Source organism: Aspergillus sclerotioniger (assembly GCF_003184525.1).
Source record: "Aspergillus sclerotioniger CBS 115572 chromosome Unknown BO94scaffold_1, whole genome shotgun sequence".
In the NCBI taxonomy this organism is placed as follows: Eukaryota; Fungi; Ascomycota; class Eurotiomycetes; order Eurotiales; family Aspergillaceae; genus Aspergillus; species Aspergillus sclerotioniger.
In genome coordinates this window covers 690,201-706,894 of record NW_020290991.1, presented here as the reverse complement: position 1 = coordinate 706,894, position 16,694 = coordinate 690,201, and the positions used below count along the sequence as shown (strand labels likewise).

Here is a 16,694-nt window from a genome sequence, read left to right as displayed (position 1 = left end):
TATGATCCAAGACGCCAGCTATCCCCGGGTTACCAAAGGTTTCGAACAAAGATGCGGCTATCTCAGCTGTAAGATATGCCGTTCTGGTCGGCAATACACCTGGAGATGAGGTGAAGAATGTGTTACTCAAGCTCAGAACCCCCACGTCTGCATGATGACCATCTAATCATCGGTGGATATCCGTACCCCGGATTAGGAGTATCCAAGTCTGGAAGATCCATATGAGGACAAAGCTTATGCCGGCGTTGGAAATGCCGACCAGGCCTTATCTTATGACAGCTATAACATAATCCTCCTTTCGATAAGCCCTTCAACGGACCAGGCTGGATCTTTAACTTTGTTGTTGTAAACTAAGCAGTTATAAAGCGGGTCCCCTGCTAAAAATCATCACTCGAACATCTGTTGCTAGCTGTATTCAGCCCTCACCTATAACACGAGAGACCTTCTTGGGTAGGCCATTGAAATGGCGAGGATATCCGATCCCAAGCCACACTCTGACCATCAGGAGAATGTAACCGACCTATCCATTGCCACTGAGACCGAAACCAACCATGTCGAGTCGGAGTGGAATGGGAAGCAGCCACAAGATGGCGACACAGCCATGGCACTCTTTAGTGATCCAGATGCGCTTCATGAGGCTATTGATCCGACAGAAGCAAGAAAGTTACTCTGGAAGATTGACTTGATGATTCTACCATATCTTGCGGTCTGTTATGCTTTCTTCTACATTGACAAAGTAGGTACCTCAAATCAGCGTGCTGCTTTTCGTACAATGGCTTACAATTGCTCTAGACAACGCTTAGTTATGCGGCTATATTCGGTATAGAAGAGGATCTCAAACTTCATGGCACACAATATAGCTGGCTTTCGAGTATCTTCTATTTTGGGTTCCTGGTTTGGGCATTTGTGAGTTTGCAATGGTTCCAGGAGTGATCTACCAACGCTGATACCGTACCAGCCCACCAACTTTCTGCTTCAACGCCTACCCATTGGTAAGAGTCATCTCTCAGTCTCCGATGCGGCCTAACTTGCGCCACAGGAAAGTATCTTGGAGCCAATATCTTCATGTGGTACGTTAGAAAACAATCTTGGTATTGAGCTACTTGCTAAGTACAGAAGGGGAGTATTCCTTATCATCCAGGCAGCATGTCATAACTTTGCTACGCTCGCTGTTCTGCGAGCCCTAGGTGGAGCTGCAGAAGCATGCTCAGACCCCGCATTTATGCTCATCACTAGCATGTGGTACACGCGACGTGAACAACCAGTCTGCATAGGCTTATGGTATACTGCCAACGGCCTGGGGATTGCACTTGGCGGGCTTCTCGGCTATGGAATCGGTCATATAAGAGGGTCTCTTCCTTCGTGGAAGTACGAATTTATTGTCATGTAGGGATCAGTTGCTTCGACTATGATTCTGATGCTGATAATCCGCCAGTGGCTGTCTCTGTGCTGTCTGGGGCATAGTCATGTTCATTCTTCTGCCTGATTCGCCAGTCACAACACCTCTTCTCAGCAAGAGGGAGCGTCGAATTGCAATTGAGAGAGTGAGAGAGAATCAGACGGGTATTGAGAATAAGCATATCAAACCTCACCAGATTCTGGAGGCTTTCACGGACTACAAGCTGTACTTTTTCTTTTTCCTGGGCCTATTTTGTGAGATACATCTGCTCTATTGGAAAAGGCCATGCTAATATCCTCGGGCAGGTAATATTCCCAACGGTGGGATATCGAACTTTGGAACAATCATCATCCAAGGCTTTGGATTCTCAACGCTGGTGACAACCTTGATGCAGGTATGTACGACGCTCAACATAGGGGTGGAGTACTGACGATGTAGATCCCCTACGGTGTCATCATTGCACTATCCATTCTTCTTTGCGTGTATCTCAACGATCGGTTCGAGAACAGGCGTTGCATATTCGTCTTGATTTTCCTCCTTCCGAACATTGCTGGAGCGTTTGGGCTACGGTTTGTGCAACAGGACCATGAAGTCGGTCGTTTGATCTGCTATTACTTAACTGGACCGTACAATGCCGCTTTCGTGCTGATTCTCAGTATGCAAATTGCCAATACCGCTGGTGCGTTACAGCCTTCTTTACCTCGGACCTGGGGACATGATGGCTGATGATGTATAGGTCACACCAAGAAGGTCGTTACCAATGCAGTCCTCTTCCTAGGATACTGCACAGGCAATATCGCAGGCCCTTTCTTCTACAAGGAGAGCCAAAAGTAAGCTACCTTGCTGCACTAAGCAGCATCTTGGTCTGACAGAGGACTAATGGTACCGATCTACAGGCCAACGTACGAACTGGGAATCTGGTCTATGATCGTGTGTCATCTACTTGAAGCCGCGCTTATATCCACACTTGGTCTTCTCCTCCGCTGGGAGAACCGACGACGTGATCGAATCCAGTCTCAGGCGACGGGTGGTCTGGAAGGAAGAGACTTGGACTCTACAGCGTTCCTAGATTTGACAGATCGTGAAAATCTCAAGTAGGTTTTCCTTCAAAGTCTGTTATGTATGACTGCTAAACCTGTTACAGCTTCCGGTATATCTATTAGCTACCGTGTTTCCATCTCCCTACAATTGTAACTTGCATCCATCTATAGTTCCAATCTTGTATCCGGCTTGAAACATGGAATAGTATTTACTATCAAACCTGCTACGAATAAATATGCCCCGTAACTCAGTGCCTGTCTCGGTCTCCATAATCATAACCGTTAAATACTTGAATCCTCCACCTGTTTCCACCAAGTCATCTAGATATATCCCAGAAAATCCCACCTCTGATGACCATCCCGAACACCATACCATACAAACCACCCCTCCTCTTTCTTCTCGCATCCCTCCCCAGTTCCAATTCCAATTCCAATTCCAACCTCAACTCCAATTTCCTCCCCCCAAACCACTGCATCTCCCCCAAATCCCAAAACTCGATATATCCACTTAATACAAACGAACCTGCCACTTCCACCTCACAACCCCAACATCCCCCCCCCCCCCCCCTCCCAATCCCCATCTAAAATCACACCCTGCAACTTCTGCTCAACCTCACCAGAAACAGAAACAGCTCCTTGCCATAAGTGCTTCTCTACTCCCCTTTAAGAACATACGTGCAGCTTCCCGACCAACGAAGACATATCTTTGAGTTCCTATAGTTTGGGAATATGTTTATCTGCATTGGTTTGAGGGGGTTCGTGGGACGGGTATGGTTATTGATTTTGTTCGTGATTAGGTTGTGTTTTCTGGTGGGTGCAATGATATGTGAATGGGTGTATGCTGTTCCTGGATGGAGTAGATGGTTGTATATAAGTAACCATACTGCTGTTCTATCGTCTTTCCAAGCCTACATCCTAGGTATAGTAGCATCAAATACCGCATGAAAACCAATCAATATACAATGCTAGTAATAATACATTCGCCAAATACCCAAGTCGACATTGACATCCCCACCCAAATCTACCGTTTCTTGCCCGCGCCGCCCTTTGCAGCACCAGCACCACCAGCCTTCTTACCGGCAATCGATCTCTTCTGTCGGAGGTAGTTGGCCACGAGGTTCTCCACGCTGCCCATATCATGCTTGGGCTTCCTATAATTCCAAACGCGATCCGGTTAGCCACAATCCCAGTCCAACCCTCCCATCCCGATACTATACACCCCCAAAGCAAAACGCATACGCACCTCATGTAATACAACCTAGCTCTTCTCTTCCTCTTCTCCGTCCTCTGCACAATCTCCACACTCTCCACATTAGGACTAAACACCTTAACCGCCATTTCCACACCCACTCTCGTCAACTGATTCCGCAACAAAAACGACGTATCGATGCCCCGAAGCCGAATACTCAAACACACCCCGGAGAACGGGTCCCCGTTCTTAAACGTCACCCGGATAATATCTCCCACTTTGACACTGCGAGGGTTCCGGCGGTAATCGAACAATGCCATGCGTTCTCCGGTGGGATCCAACTGCGCCAATTGAGCCTCTTGCACGGCTCCAATGGCGTCCTTGCACTTGGGGGCCGGAGGCGGAGGGGGGATTTTGCGGGTTTTGCGCTCTATTTACACACACAAACACAACCATTAGATATGTACCAGTCCAGTTAGATCAAGGGAGGAATGGAGAATACCAGGACTCGGCCTCATCCTCAGCGGTAATTGGCGAAGAAACTGCTCCGGCAAATTGGCCGGAAGAGGCTGCGGCTCTGGCTTCGCGGAATAGACGGTGCTGAGCGCGCGGCGACCAATCTGGCTGGTGGTGCTCTGCGTCAGGGACTGGGGTCGTAGAAGCGACCGTAAGCAGCCCAGCTGCTGCAGGATCGGAGATGAGGTCGCCATGGTTGGTTGATGTATGAGGGTAACCTAACCTGGCGTGTGTGTTGGGTGAGGAGCAGAGCAGCTTGAATCGATCGAATCGATAAATTCGGACCGGCAGAATTTCCGCCAAGCCGCGAGTTGCCCGTTTAGGTGATGAGCCAGAATCCGACGCTCGGGAACTTTTCTGCCGCTAGAAGAAAGACAGTGTTGCTTTCGACTTTGAGTCCTGGGGCTTTGGGTTCAGATTCACTTGATTTTTGTTGTTTGATTATATTCGGATCGTTTGGATTTAACTGATATTGTTTCATCATGGCGCAAAACGCCGTGGGAAGGCTCTTTCGTAGCCAGCAGTCTGCTACTACGACGCTTCGTCAATCCGTTGGCTCGATTACACAGACACGCGGGATCTCTAGACATGGTATGTCGTTGATTTCATTCTTCTCTGGAATTGCATTTGAATTGGGAACTGGAAGACTAATTAATACTGATCGATGTAGCCGTCCCAACCTTCACTCCCACCTCCTCCCCCGAGCTGGACCAAGCCCTGACTCGCTTCCGCGAAGAGCTCTTCATACCCTTCGGACTCGGCCAACAGCAACGCCGTCTCATGTTCCGTCAGAAATACGCCGACCAGCTGGAACAAGAGCCCGTGACAGCCAACCTCGGCGAGGAAGAGTTCCTCCTCCGACCGATGGACCCGCAATCGCGCCCCACGAAGAAGGAAGCCGTCGAAGTCATCTCCATGATGAAGAACACCACAGACTGGAAGAACCTTGTTCCGTTGCTCTCGGGGCTCCGGATGTCGAATCGGCTGGTGAAGTCGGGCCGACTGGAGTGGATTGTGCGGAAGGCGGCGGAGGCGAATGCACTGGGGGTTGTGTTGGAGTGCGCGAAGCAGGTGGAGCGGACGGGGCTGCGGTTGAATGATGTTGGGTTTGTGCAGCGGTTGTTCTTCGAATTGCATCGGAAGGCGCAGAAGGCGGAGTTCCAGGGACCCGAGGTTGCGAAGGCGTTGTCGATTGCGACGCAGCTGGTTGGGTTGATGGAGCGGCCGGGTCATGTGGAGCATGATGTGATGAAGGATCCGAAGAGGAGGCCGTTTGTTATTGGAACGTTGTTGGAGTTGAGTGCCGCGAGGGCGTTGAGTGAGTTTGGGGGCAAGGATGTGGATGGGAATGTTCGGATTTACAGTCAGCGGTTGTTGGGGAGCTGGTCGTTGGGCAACTTCAATTCTGAGACGGCGGATTGGGTTTCTGTGGATAAGATGCTGCAGGAGAATATCCCTATTTATAACGGGATGAAGCTGGCTCTGCAGGTGCATGGCATTCTGAACGAGAAAGCGGTGGCTCCGGCAATGAAGAACCGTCTCAATGAGCTGAACCAGTTGTTCACCAATCAGCTCAAGAGTGTCCCGGAGAAGGTCCAGCAGAAGCCTACCGTGGGTCTTGTGCAGGCTCAGCTCTTGTACCAGGGCTAGATTAGGGGATGGATCGGATTATGAACTGTATATTACCATTTTGGATCGTTCGGAGCTCTATCTGTGTTTGAAAATAGATGCAATTTCTTTTCATTAACCGGATATGAAACTAAGCTATGCGCTATATCCAACTGACATGATGCAAGTGATATGAAATGATTTTGGTTCTGTGGGCAATGAAAGGGAAGAAAAGAATCCCGGAATAAACGCTCAAACGCATTGTGTGCTCGATAAGTGGATTACAGGAGCTCGAATGTGTTGTCATCGCGGATGCGAGCTCGTCCTGCCAGGGCGGTCTTGCCAGAGATGACAGAAGGGCCGGATACAGTGATCTGAGATGGTCAGCGGATGAGAAAATCCGAGTGGAATCACGACTTACCTGTCCCTCTTCGTTGGTCGCATCTTTTGGCACGCCAGTCAACACAACTTCGACGCTGCTCAGAGGTGCGCCAAAGTGGCTCGCGCCGTTGAAGCGACGGTAGTCAAAGACGTTGGTCTGGAACACAGCCCCGGCCACGCCGGGACCACTCAAGGCGTACACGACTCGTGCTCCAGTGAGAATGCGCAAGTCGGCAAGTTGCTCATAGTCCAACTGGACCTCGGCATCGGCATCGACGCGGTGAGAAATGCACAACAGACGTAGGTTGTCCAGGGACAGTTCGGCGGTGGGCCCGACGTTGGCCACCTGGTTTAGCAGGCCATGCGATGGCATGTATCCGGAATCCAAGCTCCGCACCTGGACCCAGCGAGAGAACCGAGAGATAAAGCCGGCGTGCGGCTTCATGAACTTACTGTGGTAGTCGGACATGGTGCGAGAAGAGGCAACAATGACTGTCGGAGACACCCCAACAGTGGCGAGAGCAAAGTCAACGCTCTCTCCAGCAACCGAGTTGAGAGCAACGGATGCATTGGAGTATAGTGCAGTCATGATCTGGCAAAGAGGGTATGACCGCGAGAGCGAGTCAATTGAGAGAACGAGATCGCTGGGGCCGATCCGCTGGGGACGAGGGATAGAGTACATGAGACCAGCAATACCCGAAGCCAAATTCTGTCACGAATTAGCTCAATTGCCTGCTGTGATGGATGGAATGGCCTACCTCGGGCTGATACTCGATGAATTCGCCTGCGGACGACTTGGACGGCCAAACAGTAGTCACCGAAGGCGTGGGAGAGCTTGGGTCCCAGCTAGGAACTTCAAGTCCGGCCAGGTCCTTCTTCGCTTCCACCAGTTCGTGCCAAACACCCACCTCCAGGGTGCCTTTGACATCCTCGGGAACATCGTTCCAGTCCATGTGTCTGCTTCCCAGTTTCGCGACCCAGATGACCTGCGAGAGCTGATCGTTACCCTTGGCGACGACAGACAGGTCGAGAGCTCCGGCCTCAGCAATAAGAGCCTCCGCTTTAGACTCCTTCAGAAGAGCCGAGAGAGACTCCGCTTCCAGGTTGTGGGGGATAATGATCGTCTTGATTCCGTAGAAAGCGCCCGCTAGAGGATCGTTAGCACCATCAGTCAGTCACAGGGCAAACCAAGGATCCGAACCGAAAACAGCAGCCAGCAGCTCAACCGAGTCCGTCAGACAGATCGCAACCGTGTTCACCTTGGCGGATTGCAGGCGATCTCCAATGACGTTCATTTCTTGAGTAACTTGTTCCAACGAGTGCTCGACCGCTTTTCTCCCAAGCACAGTATAGATCTTGCCCTGTTTACCGGTGACTCGGCCATCCTCTTCCACCGTTCCCCGCACAGCAGCCTTCCAGATATCGCGCAGGTCACCCTTTCTGCCGCTTGTCCATCTTGGAGCTCCAGGGTCTTTCACGTTGAGTCCGGATCGGAGAGGGAAGCCGTGCGGAGTTTCTAGACTGCGGTATTGGGCAGTTTCGCCAGGCTGTCGTACGGGAAAAGTGGTCGACTGACGGGCGAGAAGAAACGGGTGGATATCAGTATCTTTGGACGTAACGAAGGAGAAGACGAGAAAGGCGACAATGCCGCCCGCGATCAAAGTGGTGTAAATGTTCCAGTCAGCCAGAAGCTCGGCCACAAGGGCATCGAGCTTGGCCACGATGGACGTGTTGGGGTCCATAATGAGGGAGAGTCGTATCTATCGGCGAGGGTCGGACATCAACGACAATGGATGTACGGAGTAAGAGAGGCCTCTTATTCCCAGGCAGGTGAGAGATGAGCTGGAGGGAGTGACGTGAGGGGGCTGAGCTGAGCTGGGGCTGAGGCTAAAGGCTATGATGGCAGATGTGGGGAGCCGCCGCGCCTAAGCCAACTAGTGCCGCGCCCAGCTCCCCATTCGGGTTGGCCGAAAACTTCGCGCCAAAGGCGCTTGCGTTGCCAGTGACCCTGCCAGGGCCGCCGCACTTATCATCAAAACAATCAAGCGCCGCCCCGATCACAATTGCCCCCCGAACACTCGACTCACTCAATTCACTCTCCTGCCCCTCCCTTGCGACTACAGCATGCTCCTGTCAGGTCCTCGGTAGTAATCCGTCACCAGCAAGCAACTCTCCGATGCGGTAACCCCCGTGCATCCCCCGTTTGCAATTAACTACAGGTAAGTCCAACAGCAATTTTCCTATTTCAGGTAAGTCATCACGACCCTAGCGACTTTTGCGACAAAGTACTTTACTGACGCGGACTAGTTTCTATCATCAATCAGTTTTTTTCTTTCATCTTTGGCATCAATCAATGGCGTCTCCAGCCCCTCCTTCCACCCCCAACAAAGCTGCATCTGCGCCCGCACCGACGCCCGATGGCTCCCAGACGCCTGGGAAGTGGCGTCATCCGCATCTGGATGAGGTGGTCCGTCGACAGAATGCTGGTACATTCGGGGATCGCAATGTGAACAGGCTGATGTGGAACACCGCTGCTTTGTTTGCAACCTGGGTCTTTGGAGAGACATTCAAGTCTTAGTGAGTGGTGTTACTGGACGCACCAGTGCTGTTCCTTCCTAACCAGCATGCAACAGTTCGGTTTGGCTTCAGAAATTCAGCCAGCTCCCTACATACCCCGATCTGTCGTTGCTTGCCCTCCGGCTCATCTTTGCGCTGAATATACTGGTCGCATTGTATCCCCTTTTCCGACCGAAGGACAACTTCGCCGACATCCCTTTGACCCCTACACAACGCTCGCTGCTCGGACTGGATCCTTCATCCACGCAGTCACTGACTCCGGGCTCGACGTACGTTACCCCGCCAAGGTACCGACTTTCTGCGTCTCGGAACGCGAGCCCCGCCAGCAGATCTGGCTCGCCATTTTCTGCGAGTGCCGGCGCGTCCGGGCGCAGACTGTCGTCCGGCGCCTCTTATTCGCCTTCTCTGAGCCCGTTAATGCAGAAGTTGGTTGCGACCGGGGGAAAAGAAGGCGGGCGGAGACCGAGCTTTGGGGCTTCGTCCACCCTTGGGCGGAGCTCGTCCTTCTCACCTTTCAAGGAGTCGACATCCACATTTAAAGATTCCACATCCTCATTCAGAGAATCCACGTCCTCGTTCAGGGAATCCACATCCTCGTTCCGAGAATCGGCATTCAGAGAGTCCACCATGTCTACCATCTCCACTCTTTCCACCATGTCCAGCATCGCGCCTGCGACCCCTTCGCCGGTGGGTGGCAAGCGTGTGAACCTGGGCTTGAGTAACAAGTGGCTGTATGAGAGAAGCCGGCGTCTGTCCGCCAGCAATGGTAGTCTGTGAGGGGAGGAGGGTGGTCGGGGCGGGTCCCGGGGAGAATAGGGACAATTCATGTAAACTCGTGTTTTCTAGCGGGTGCTTCGGAAATACCTTTAGGCCGTATTTGCTTATGATATCGCATGATGTACTTTTGTCTGATAGAGAGAGAATTCCGAGCAGCGTCGTGGTTGCCCCGTGCTTTGCAGGCGACGTGCGTAGGAGCTGAGGTTCCCCAGTCGATCTCCGGGTCTCCACGGGCCTAGTTCCCGCTTCCAAGGCATTGACCCCAAGTCCGCCAACATGCCACAAGTTAAGTTCACGTTCATTATTCACACGCGGCCTCTCTCGATTGGGCTTACGTCCCAAGCAATTTACCCTCGGGGATCCCCCTCGCACCAGACATTCCGACCGAAGTTCCTAGTGCTGCTCAACTGCATGAGGTCAATAATTTCGTGATCTCGCTGGAGGCTTCACCATGGGAGCTTCGGAGTCCAAGCTCGTCTTCAAACGGGGCATCTTCCGTCTGTCAGAGGAAAAGGATATTCCCGCGGATGATCCCTACTGGGCCAGAGTGCGTATCTTCCTGCTGTGATTTGAAGCCTGTAGGATCACTGACTGACTTATCGTAGTTCTGGGAGCTCCCAGAGTCCACGGAGGACGTCTTCAGCTTGTTCACCCCCGCCGATATACGACGGACTCGCGATCATGCCTTATCCAACTTCGAAACGCTCTTACTCGCGATCACCTCGCGTCTCACAATATTGAAAAATCATCCATCATTTCCCGACCCCGACCTCGCCCCCGACCGCGATGCGCTCAACTGTATCCGCATCCTGACCCGCCTTCTTCCTTTCATCTACGAGGCGGAACATCTGGAGGAATGGGAGGAGAAATTCTTCTGGGCTCGTCGCAAGAAGAAAACAAGAGAGTCGCAGGTTGCCGCAGAAGTACTGTTCGATGAAGCGCAGACGGAGGACCGAGATGCTGCCCCGCGACCAGATTATGAAGACGCGAAACCTTTGGCGGAGGAGTTGATTGACAATCTGCTGGAACTCCTGTTCTACACTGGCTTCACAATCCCACAGCTGCCCACTGCGAAGAGCAAGATCTCATACTCGATCTGGCAGAGTGGGGTGGGCTGCAATACGTCCATGGGCTCCACCAAAGAACTAGAGAACAACCGCTGCGAGATTCTTCGGTTGTTGCTGACCTTGACTGGAAGAGCAATGTATATGCCGTCCAGTAAGTACAGTCTTTCGATTTGAGGGAGTACTGCTGACAATTTCAGGCCTACTTCCCATGCAGGGTGTCAAGGCTATCTCCTATATCACAACTTGCTCTGACAAGCAGGTGGTACTGACTCTGCTATGCTCGCTCCTGAATACCGTACGTCCGTGGATGTGATACGTTTGCTTAGTCTATGCTAATAGTTCACCAGGCTGTCAAATACAATCCAGCTTCATGGAGGGTTCCATATGATCACGTCGTTTGGAAGGACCCCAAGCAGATCTTGGTCATTTACTGTTTGCAGTTTCTTCTAGTACTCCTCCTCTACCCAGTACCCGAAGATGGTCGCGGAGCTCCGCCGAAAAACTATTATCGGCACTACTTTGGGAGATTGCATCGGCCGCAAGACTTTCAGTTCCTTACTGACGGCATGACCCGAATCTTGAATCAACCGGTCAGTACTGTACCTTTCTCGCTCGTGGACGCTTTACTAATCCACTTGGATAGATGCAAGCAACCAATTCCTATCTTCCAGGTAGTCAAAGATCAGTCAAGTGGGCACCCGAGATGCTGGTCCTGTTTTGGGAGGCTCTGCAGTGCAACAAGCGATTCAGATCATTCATAATCGACTCCAACCGCTCGCATGACTTTATCATTCTCTGTATATTCTATGCTATCGTTTACAAATCCGACGCTTCCAAGCAGGGCGTGGTTAGGATGTGCATCTTCATCATGCAGACGATGAGCGTTGAGCCCAATTTCGGCCAGAGCTTGAACACCAAGTTCGAGGCGCAGGAGACTCTTCCGCAAAGCATCCGTATACCTGGATTCCGGGGAACGTATGCAGACTTTTTGATCATGGTACGTCATATGCTACTCAATCTGTACATGAGCTGACGTTGGTATAGTCCGTCCATACTCTGATCACTGCCAGCAAAGGAAAGCTGAACACCGTTTACCCTGCTCTCTTGGCTATCATCAACAACATTGCCCCGCATGTCGAACATCTTTCGCCGAGCTCGTGCTCCAAGTTGCTGCAGCTCTTCTCGTCCATGTCGGCTCCCAGTTTTCTCCTGGTAAACGAGACGAATCACGTCCTTCTTGCCTCAGTACTGGAGTCGATCAATTCGATCCTTGAGCATCAATTTACCAGTATGTGATTTGTCGGGACATGTGGGATCTTACTAACTGAGTGCAGAAAATCCCTTCCTGGTGTATGCGATTCTGAAGTATAGAAAGCGCTTCGAGGCAGTGCGAGAGTTCACCCTAGAGAGCGGACAACAAGAGATAGAACGCCAGAACGAAAGAAGAAAGAGCTCGAGCGGCTCGCACGAATTCGTCTGTAGCCCTGTTCTTTCGCCCTCCGATGAGGATGCCCAGGTCTCTTCTGGCACACGGTCACCATTGGGTCGCATCCCCGAAGAGAACAGCCCTTTTGCGATTGGCGGAGACGAGGATTCGGACGATGAAAGAGAGGGGCAGACCACGCCGGCGCAGGATTCGCCGTCCGTGCAGACGTCTCGTCGACCTTCGATTTCCTCTGTCGTCGAAGAGAGCGTTCCCCTGCAGCTGCGCGGCATGTCTGAAAAGGCACGGGGCAAGATGCCGGCCGGACAACCCTCCTTCTCTAGACAAAACAGCATGACTAGTCAGAGCAGCCTTTCGGCAGCATTTCTAACATCTGCTAGCGGTTTCACGCCGACTACAGCATGGGTAAGCAATGCTTCCTGTATAGCACCATACGTTTACTAACTAAGAATGTAGCTTGAATCCTGGTTAGCGGAGCTACCACTCCACACCATTCTTACGATCATCTCGGCCATCGCCCCCCATGTTCCCGAGTCAGCCTTCCGATCCGCTTCCAGTCCTGAAGCTCGCACGTTGATTACCAACCTCCCCACCTTTTTGGAAGACCCAGCGATCCAGACCATTGTCTCGGAGCCCTCGCCGGTCCGTGTGCATTCGTTTGAATGGTCCGCTCTTTCGATGGGCTGGTACGAGTCCCTGCTCTGGGGATTCATCTTCTCGAGCGAAATGGTGGTTGGTTCTGCCTCGGGCGCGACACCGGGCACAGTTGGTGTTTGGAACGGAACTGGCATCAAACTGTTCAAGGTCCAGGAGGCAGCTGCGCAAGGTCCCACATTGCTTGCGCCCAAGGGGGCCGTCGATGCTGTGGGCAGCAACCTGGTGCAACGCATTGGTAACTTGAGCTTCCGGCGGAGCAGCACACAGGAGTCTCAGCCCAACTCGCGACCTCCATCGATTCGAGAGGTCTGATCATCGCGGTGGGTTCTTTATTCTGGCTTGTGAAGGAATCACACCGTGTCATTATAAATTAGCTCTGCTTAATGATTCTTATGTCTGAATGATACCTCCCGGCGTCTGCGTGGGTTGGTTTGTGTGCCGTTACTGTTAGAAGTTAGCGTCAGGTTGTGATTATTTTCTTGTCGCTCTTGTGATAGTCGTGTTCAGCTATTCATTTGCATGTAAAGATGCCGTGTCAAGATGTAGTGTATAGTAGTAGTTGTTGATAGTAAGTAGATGAGTGGGTGGTTCTTCTCCGGCTGGCAGGAGCCACCACGTGAGGCCGCGATTGGCTGGTTGGCCTCCTTTCCTCGTGCTTGACCGTCCGTGAACAAGACCGGCTCGATCTCTTCTTCATCATTCACAATCTACCCATCTTTATTGAAACTAATTGAAACGGCTACTATACCATAATTATTATTTCTCCCATTCGCTATACTCGGTACCAAAAGATGGTCCTTGCCCCATCACTGGTCGCGGCATCCGCGTTCCTGCTGGGGGTCCCGAGACTGGCCGCCGCGGGAGCCACGGAGCTGCAAAGCGTATTGAAGAACACGCATGGGGGCAACGAGTATGGCTATCCCACAGACTTTACCAGGGGAATCATGCCGGTGAGTTTATATAATTAATAATGTAACCCGTTGATGAAACCATTGCATGCGTGGTTGTGTCTGGATAGATAGTCACTGAAACTACTCATCTACTTCATCAGATTCCAGTCCATTCACACAAGTCAGTCATTTACTCTGAACACCTTCTCTATTTTCAAATACTAACTTTGTTGGCAGCGACTACTGGAGAGACATACCATTTTACACTGGTATAGCCCACCACTTAACCGTTGTACCCACCCCCTACTAACCAACCCACCAGGCATTTCAAAAGGATGTATCTCAACCGAAGCAGACGTATGGCTATACAACGACACTCTCTACGTCTGTCCACCTATTCTAAATTCTAACCTCTCTCCTAGCCAAACCCCCCACTAACAGGTTAAACCAGGTCGGACACGACGAATCCTCCCTAACTGAATCCCGAACCCTAGAATCCCTATACATCAACCCCATGCTAGACGTCCTGAAACGTCAGAATCCCACAAGTCGATTCGTGACCTCTCCCACAAACAAGTAAAAACCCCATCCCTCCAACTTCCCCGTCTAAGCAGATTAACTAATGAGAAAAGCGGCGTCTTCGACACCTCCACTGCCCAAACTCTCTACTTCTTCATCGACGTCAAAACCTCCGGGCCGGAGACCTTCGCCGCCGTAATCAAGGCGCTAGAGCCCCTCCGGGAGCGAGGCTATCTCACTTCTCTGAAGAACAACAACACCTTGACCACCGGACCCATCACCGTTATCGGAACGGGTAACACGCCCCTTGCCATGGTGGGGCCGGTAGCAGACAGGGACTATTTCTTTGATGCGCCGCTTGGTGCGCTCAGTGAGAGTCGGTATCAAGATATCGATCAGTATATTTCACCCATTGCGTCGACAAATTTCGGGGCTGTCGTGGGGATGATCGAGGGTGGGGAGGTGAGTGGGGAGCAGAGGGATGTGCTGAGGAAGGTGATTAATATCGCGGCGCAGAGGGGCATTGGGGCGAGGTTTTGGGGGACGCCGTATTGGCCGATTCGAGTAAGGGATTCTGTGTGGAGAACTTTGGTGGATGAGGGGGTTGCATTGTTGAATGCGGATGATCTGGATGCTGTGACGAAATACTTCTAAGGTTCGTGTCATCTGAGTTCTCTAAGGGTATTCAACAGTATCGAAGCCCCTCTAGACTTGAGGAAGCACGGTATACACCTCTTCTGCAGACGTTTGGGTTTTCTGTTTTAGCAAGAGTTTGTCGCCGCACCAGAGTCACTAGGTAACTGCTTTAGCTTCCAAAATCAACTTCCATAATTACACTGGTCAATTTCCGTGGACTTTCCATATATAGCGGACTCCTCAATATGGGCAATGTAAAGATACGCCATTTGGAGCAATCTGCCTCTTGTATATGGCTCTCCTAGAAGCTAATCACATGTTCGCTCTAGTGTCTTGATGAGCTCATCTCTTTGTGCAATATCACTCAACCTTCTCAGTGGCAAGTGTTTGAAGATACAGCCAACTAGCAAACTCCACACTCGGTCTGATCACTGCCCGAGTAACAAGCTCTGCAAGCCCCAGGGTCAGACACCCTAGGATAATTTGAGGGACGATGAACCCAATTTCCAAGCCTAAAGGCCCTGAACTTGGCAGTGGAAAGAAATTGGCCAGCCCATTCAACGAAGGATGAAGCGGAGGGCCTCTGTCTCTCCATCCCACAATCATGTACAGCGTGTCCGCGAAAACGAACATCACAGGCCCGTGAATCAGGTATATCCCGAATGATATGCGGCCCAGCCATTGGAAACTCCTATGTTCGAAGATGGACCTCAGTCGAGGCACTCGTCTGACGGAAAAAATGAGGAGAGTTGCGGCAGGGAGCAGAAAGTGCCATTTCGGATCATAGGCGACTTCAACCCGGGGCACAAGCCGGGAGAGAAGTTTCCATCCGGGATTGATTTGGACACAGTCCATGTCGGGACAGTGAGGTACTCCACCAAGATACAAACTGCAACAAAGAGCGGCTGATAAGATGTATGCTGTTGTGGGGGGCCGGTTCCATATCGTGTAAAGGTGTGTTTCGTTTTCCAATACATCGATCTCTCGCAGCAACATTCCGGACATGAACAAGGCAAGGTACCATCCATCCTGGACGGCATACATGAAATAGAGCATCAAAAACAGTTGACAGGATATTCGTGCCCGGCGAGAAGATCTCGATAGTGCGAGAAGCACCGCATAGATGACTAGCGATCCTTTGAATTCTACCGGGATAGACCAAAGGTGGGAATTGTAACTGAGATATGGAGATTCGAGCCTCGCAAATGGGAAGCCGAATTCCTTGACTTCCCTGGACCATACCCTCAGCTCCTGGGACCAGCTATCCTGCGGGTATGCGCCACGGATCTGAAGGCCGAAGACATGCCACAGGGTCATATAAAGAAAGGTGGTGGCTATGAGAGGCAGATAGAGGCGTGTCCATCGTCGGAAGAGCGCACCGGAAAGGTAAGCTGCCAATGCACCTTGTCGCTGACTCGTGATCAGATCTAGGGGCCGGGTTGATAGGACATAGCCCGAGATCACAAAGAAAACAGCGGCGGCATAGTGGCCGCCGTTGAAGAGAATCCGGACTCCGGGCAGTGTGATGAAATGATAGCGCGAATGGAATCCGAAAGCAAGTTCGTATATAGCAAGTGCAGGTCTATGGGCCCAATGCTGTTGGTGATGCCAGTAAACGAGGACCGCACCAGCACCTCGCAGGCCGTCGAGGAACTTGATGTGATCCTCTGGTGCTCTGAGATCTATTCTCATGATGTCTGCCTCTACCCTGTGGGGGCTTGCTGGGACTTGCTTCCATTTCCCTCTTTTTTTTAATCGTATGAAGGATGGAAAGCGGGGTGAAAGGCCAGTCAATGCATCCTCCAGAGCAGAAAGCAGCGTACTAATACAAAACATGGGATGCACCGTATCGGAAGCAGAAGCCCGAAGACCGACGGACGGCCTTGATGCATGAACAGGGAAGCTTATCGTTACTAGTGAATTACTGCAGCCATGTAATCTATGGACGGGACTGGACTGTGCTCCGATGTGTCCCGATATTTAAGCATGCTTGT

General features: G+C 51.6%; 8 protein-coding genes across 8 annotated transcripts; 5 read left to right on the top strand and 3 right to left on the bottom strand.

The window, feature by feature from the left end:
• Positions 1 to 463: 463 nt before the first annotated feature.
• BO94DRAFT_505576 (putative MFS allantoate transporter) lies at positions 464 to 2,562 on the top strand (the record flags this gene model as incomplete). Its single annotated transcript, XM_025609550.1, has 11 exons — positions 464 to 736; positions 793 to 906; positions 959 to 992; positions 1,040 to 1,070; positions 1,120 to 1,386; positions 1,436 to 1,653; positions 1,705 to 1,793; positions 1,838 to 2,078; positions 2,136 to 2,229; positions 2,296 to 2,493; positions 2,544 to 2,562. 11 exons carry the CDS (start codon positions 464 to 466, stop codon positions 2,560 to 2,562), a joined length of 1,578 nt encoding a protein of 525 aa, XP_025473143.1.
• Positions 2,563 to 3,453: 891 nt separating this feature from the next.
• Positions 3,454 to 4,389, bottom strand: BO94DRAFT_529760 (mitochondrial 54S ribosomal protein bL19m). The gene is made up of 3 exons (XM_025610522.1): positions 4,131 to 4,389; positions 3,683 to 4,058; positions 3,454 to 3,590 (listed from the first exon to the last, which is right to left on the bottom strand). The coding sequence occupies exons 1-3, from the start codon at positions 4,336 to 4,338 to the stop codon at positions 3,461 to 3,463; spliced, it is 714 nt and encodes a 237-aa protein (XP_025473142.1). The 5' UTR covers positions 4,339 to 4,389; the 3' UTR covers positions 3,454 to 3,460.
• Positions 4,390 to 4,496: 107 nt separating this feature from the next.
• BO94DRAFT_619516 (uncharacterized protein) lies at positions 4,497 to 6,224 on the top strand. Its single transcript, XM_025616865.1, has 2 exons — positions 4,497 to 4,735; positions 4,815 to 6,224. Exons 1-2 carry the CDS (start codon positions 4,627 to 4,629, stop codon positions 5,792 to 5,794), a joined length of 1,089 nt encoding a protein of 362 aa, XP_025473141.1. The 5' UTR covers positions 4,497 to 4,626; the 3' UTR covers positions 5,795 to 6,224.
• Positions 5,860 to 8,009, bottom strand: BO94DRAFT_619515 (uncharacterized protein). The gene is made up of 4 exons (XM_025616864.1): positions 7,335 to 8,009; positions 6,892 to 7,280; positions 6,174 to 6,842; positions 5,860 to 6,126 (listed from the first exon to the last, which is right to left on the bottom strand). The coding sequence occupies exons 1-4, from the start codon at positions 7,873 to 7,875 to the stop codon at positions 6,034 to 6,036; spliced, it is 1,692 nt and encodes a 563-aa protein (XP_025473140.1). The 5' UTR covers positions 7,876 to 8,009; the 3' UTR covers positions 5,860 to 6,033.
• Positions 8,010 to 8,127: 118 nt separating this feature from the next.
• BO94DRAFT_7676 (NPCC-domain-containing protein) lies at positions 8,128 to 9,714 on the top strand. Its single transcript, XM_025617659.1, has 3 exons — positions 8,128 to 8,352; positions 8,441 to 8,710; positions 8,767 to 9,714. Exons 2-3 carry the CDS (start codon positions 8,487 to 8,489, stop codon positions 9,485 to 9,487), a joined length of 945 nt encoding a protein of 314 aa, XP_025473139.1. The 5' UTR covers positions 8,128 to 8,352; positions 8,441 to 8,486; the 3' UTR covers positions 9,488 to 9,714.
• Positions 9,715 to 9,938: 224 nt separating this feature from the next.
• On the top strand, positions 9,939 to 12,967 carry BO94DRAFT_454072 (Hid1 family protein; the record flags this gene model as incomplete). Its single annotated transcript, XM_025607594.1, has 8 exons — positions 9,939 to 10,034; positions 10,093 to 10,705; positions 10,752 to 10,849; positions 10,902 to 11,144; positions 11,198 to 11,551; positions 11,599 to 11,842; positions 11,889 to 12,403; positions 12,455 to 12,967. 8 exons carry the CDS (start codon positions 9,939 to 9,941, stop codon positions 12,965 to 12,967), a joined length of 2,676 nt encoding a protein of 891 aa, XP_025473138.1.
• Positions 12,968 to 13,446: 479 nt separating this feature from the next.
• BO94DRAFT_453622 (uncharacterized protein) lies at positions 13,447 to 14,718 on the top strand (the record flags this gene model as incomplete). Its single annotated transcript, XM_025607575.1, has 6 exons — positions 13,447 to 13,605; positions 13,707 to 13,726; positions 13,783 to 13,814; positions 13,868 to 13,929; positions 13,997 to 14,121; positions 14,178 to 14,718. The coding sequence occupies 6 exons, from the start codon at positions 13,447 to 13,449 to the stop codon at positions 14,716 to 14,718; spliced, it is 939 nt and encodes a 312-aa protein (XP_025473137.1).
• Positions 14,719 to 15,060: 342 nt separating this feature from the next.
• Positions 15,061 to 16,392, bottom strand: BO94DRAFT_505560 (acyltransferase family protein; the record flags this gene model as incomplete). Its single annotated transcript, XM_025609549.1, has 1 exon — positions 15,061 to 16,392. The coding sequence occupies one exon, from the start codon at positions 16,390 to 16,392 to the stop codon at positions 15,061 to 15,063; it is 1,332 nt and encodes a 443-aa protein (XP_025473136.1).
• Between the last annotated feature and the right edge of the window lie 302 nt (positions 16,393 to 16,694).